General features: G+C 61.5%; 2 protein-coding genes across 2 annotated transcripts in view; one reads left to right on the plus strand and one right to left on the minus strand.

Annotated features, from left to right (window-relative positions):
• Positions 1-4: 4 nt before the first annotated feature.
• On the plus strand, positions 5-1942 carry CIB1 (calcium and integrin binding 1; the record flags this gene model as incomplete). Its single annotated transcript, XM_010717701.1, has 5 exons — positions 5-154; positions 392-545; positions 769-887; positions 965-1053; positions 1292-1942. Coding segments are annotated over 5 exons (534 nt in total), but the record flags the coding sequence as incomplete, so codon positions are not given.
• Positions 1943-2509: 567 nt separating this feature from the next.
• The window catches only part of GDPGP1 (GDP-D-glucose phosphorylase 1), a 1620-nt gene continuing 819 nt past the window's right edge, over positions 2510-3310 (minus strand). The window contains exon 2 of the mRNA XM_010717702.2: positions 2510-2623. Within this exon, the coding sequence (XP_010716004.1) occupies positions 2510-2623 (114 nt within the window). The remainder of the gene's footprint in view (positions 2624-3310) is intronic.

A 3310-nucleotide genomic window follows, 5' to 3' on the forward strand; every position in this document is an offset into this window, starting at 1 on the left:
GCTGCCCCGCGTGCTCCCGCACAGAGCGGCCCTTGTTCTCGCCTTCTCGAGTGCCTACAAGAGGTTCAGTGAGCTGCTGCCAAAGGAGCAGAGGGAGAACGCCTGCTCTGTGCGCGTTCCCAAGAGCCAGATCCTGACGCTGCCGGAGCTGCGGGTACGGTACCTGGAGCGGGCCGGGTGGGCAGGCTCACCCCGAGCACTCGGTGCTGGGAGCGCGCCGTGCTCGTCGTGTGGCTCCGTGGATTGCGTCCTCGGCCCTGTGCAGAGCAGCCCCACGGCACCGCAGTGCGATGGCACGGCTGCGCCGGGTGGGACGGGCTGAGATCAGAGCGGAGCTCTGCTCCTCGTGGCTCAGTGCCAGCCCTGCCCTGAGCCTTCCCCGTCTTGGCAGGCAAACCCCTTCCAGCACCGGATCTGCCATGTGTTCTCCACCTCAGTGGATGGGGACGACAGCCTGTCCTTTGAAGACTTCCTCGACATGCTGAGCGCCTTCAGTGATGCTGCCACCTCAGATATCAAATCCAACTACGCCTTCCGCATCTTTGGTAACCCTGGGTGTGACGTAGTGTCCTGGGATCCCACCCACTGGCTGGGGACAGTTGACAAGGGCTGGCAGTGCCTTCAGTGTGCCCGTGGGGCAGCTTTGGGGACACCTTCTGTACTTGGAGCTGCTATGCCCATGAGTTGTCCCAGGCCCCTCTCAGCACGGGTGCTTTGTGACTTGAGTCACAGGGGCCCCACAGAAACATAACTTTCTTCTGCCCAAAGACTTTAACGATGATGGGGTCCTGGACAGAAAGGATTTGGAGGAGCTGGTGAACTGCCTGACAGGGCAAGGAGAGGAGGCACGGCTGAGTAGCGCTGAGATGGAGCAGCTCATCTGTAACGTAAGGACCTGAGCTGGGCAGGGAGCACTGCATGGTCCTGGCCCCAGGGAGCCCAGTGCTCACTGCCTCTCCTGCAGGTCCTGGAGGAGTCTGACATTGACAAGGATGGCACCATCAACCTCTCTGAGTTCCAGCATGTCATTTCCCGCTCCCCAGACTTTGTCAGGTACGTGGCTTCCAGCAGCACAAGGGGTCCCAGGAGTCAGCCCACCCTGCTGCTGTGCTGGCTTTGGGGCAGCACTTATCAGAGCAGCAAGGCAAGGCCACCCCTTAGAAGTTCCTTTAGGAACTTCCTCCTGCACTGCACTCATCTACGCCGGAGCACAGCACATCCACAGAGCTGGTTGCTCACAAACCACTTCTCATGCAGCAGGGAGGTGCTGAACGTGTCTTATCTCTTACAGCTCCTTCAAGATTGTCCTGTGAGGGCCCTGAGGATCTCCTGCAGATCTGCTTCTCCAGCTGCTGCAGCTCTTTGTTATCTCAGATGTTCCTTCTTCTGAGGAGACAGCTCAGCCCCTGCTCCTCCCCAGCCTGGCAGTGCTGCACCGTGCTGCAGGGCAGGACTCTGCTCCTCCCGTGCCTGGTGGGCTTGGTTACAGGTGTTCCAGACGGCCCTGTGAGGATCCACCACAGGCAGCAGCTTGGCTGTCCCAGCAGCACATTTTTACCCCACACAAGCACAGCTCTGTGGTGGATCGGGGCAGGCACAGTGCATGAGCACAGCCCCTCTCACCACCCACAGTACCATATGTGCCTTCTGCTGCTCTTCCATGGGGCCCTTCTGCACCCTGGGGAGCAGTCTCTCCAAGCAATAACCCAACTGCCCTTTGGATGTGCCATCCCGGCACTGCTGTCCCTTTGCTGCCCTGGAGCACGGGGGCTGCGCTCCTTGCTTCAGCACCAATACACTCAGGGTCTGTTCTCATTTTCCAGTTCTTTCCTCTCTGCCTTAGGCTCATGCTCAGCCAGTGCTCTGCCTGGTGCAGGCAGGGCCTGGCCCCTTCCTTTGTACGCTGGAGAGGACAAATAAAGGGCTCTGGTTTCACCCCCAACCTGGTCCTGCTGCCAGTGGCCTTTGTCTCGCGTCAGGGGAGGGAGGAGCGGGGTGTGAGTGCTGCAGGACCACTGCCAAGATGGTGCTGGGGACGTGGCCCCCTGCCAGCCCCAAGCAGCTCCTGGGAACAGTGGTCCCAGTTCAGCAGGGGGCAGGTCTGCTGGGGAACAAGCTCGGTGCAGGATCCCTCCCTCCTTGGGAGAACCAGAGGCCGTTCCCAGAGCGCTTAGCAGGCGCTGCACAAAGAGCTCTGCTCTCTAGCAGGAGGCACAAAGGGAAATCCAGGGCAAGCAAGCAGTACCTTTGCTGTGGGCCGCGCAAGGGCCCTTTGTGTCTGTTCATCCAGCGGGTTTGGTGCTGGCTGGCTGCCATCTGGGAACAGCTCTGTTCAGGGAGCCCGCAGCATTCCCTAGCAGCACCATGCTGAGACGGCTGCACTGCCTGGCGCTGCTGGATCCCCAGTGCTGCTGGATCCCCAGTCCCAGCTTGCTGCCGTTTCTCACATCCTGGCTGCTTGCTCCCAGCGGTGCGGGCCCTTCCAGCTCGCTGCCCCACAGCGATGATGCTATCTGCCTGCCACAGCCCGCGGGCCGTGTCTGCTGGCACGGCACCAGCCGACGCCTCCGGTGGCTTTTTTGATGTCCCAGAACAGGCTGGGCAGGAAGTGGGGACCGCTGTCCTGGCGGGAGTGAGCCAATGCGGGTCCCAGGGAAGCCTGCCCCAGCATGCTGGCCTGGTGCGGAGCTCACTGCTTCCCAGGCACGAGGCAGATAAGCGCCGTGCCATGCTCTAGAGCTGCTTCCCCACACCATGCAAGAGGGGCCTCAAAACAGCAAAGCACTGCTGAGTCCTGCAGCACCCTACAGCGGGGTCACGGGGATCCCGTTCTGGAGCTGCGTGCTGGCACAGCCTCACACATCAGCCCCACGCACCATCACGCCTGCCCCGCACACGCCATGCACGCCTGGCCCACAGGAGCCAATGGAGTGGGCCCAGCTCGGGGAAGGGGCCCCAGTTCCACACCTGTGGCCACAGCAGCACACACACGTGTACAAAGGAAACACCTGGACTTTAGATAAAAACCACAGACGTTTCTGCACACGCACATCGGGGACATGAGATACGCAGCACGGTGCTCCGTCCCGGCACAGGGTGAGCACCGCTGTCTGCTCCCTCCCCAGGACACAATTCACATTTTCAACGTATTAAAAACGAACCAAGCACAGACACACACCACATCCACGTGGCCACCACGCACCAGCACCACCCGGCCGCACAAGCGGCTCCGGGCCCCCAGCAGGATGTCACAGTGAGTCGGGGCACGAGGGGGCTGCGGCCGCCCCCAGCCCTCTGCATAGACGGGGCT

The sequence above is a fragment of the Meleagris gallopavo genome, chromosome 12, assembly GCF_000146605.3.
Source record: "Meleagris gallopavo isolate NT-WF06-2002-E0010 breed Aviagen turkey brand Nicholas breeding stock chromosome 12, Turkey_5.1, whole genome shotgun sequence".
Classification (NCBI taxonomy): Eukaryota; Metazoa; Chordata; class Aves; order Galliformes; family Phasianidae; genus Meleagris; species Meleagris gallopavo.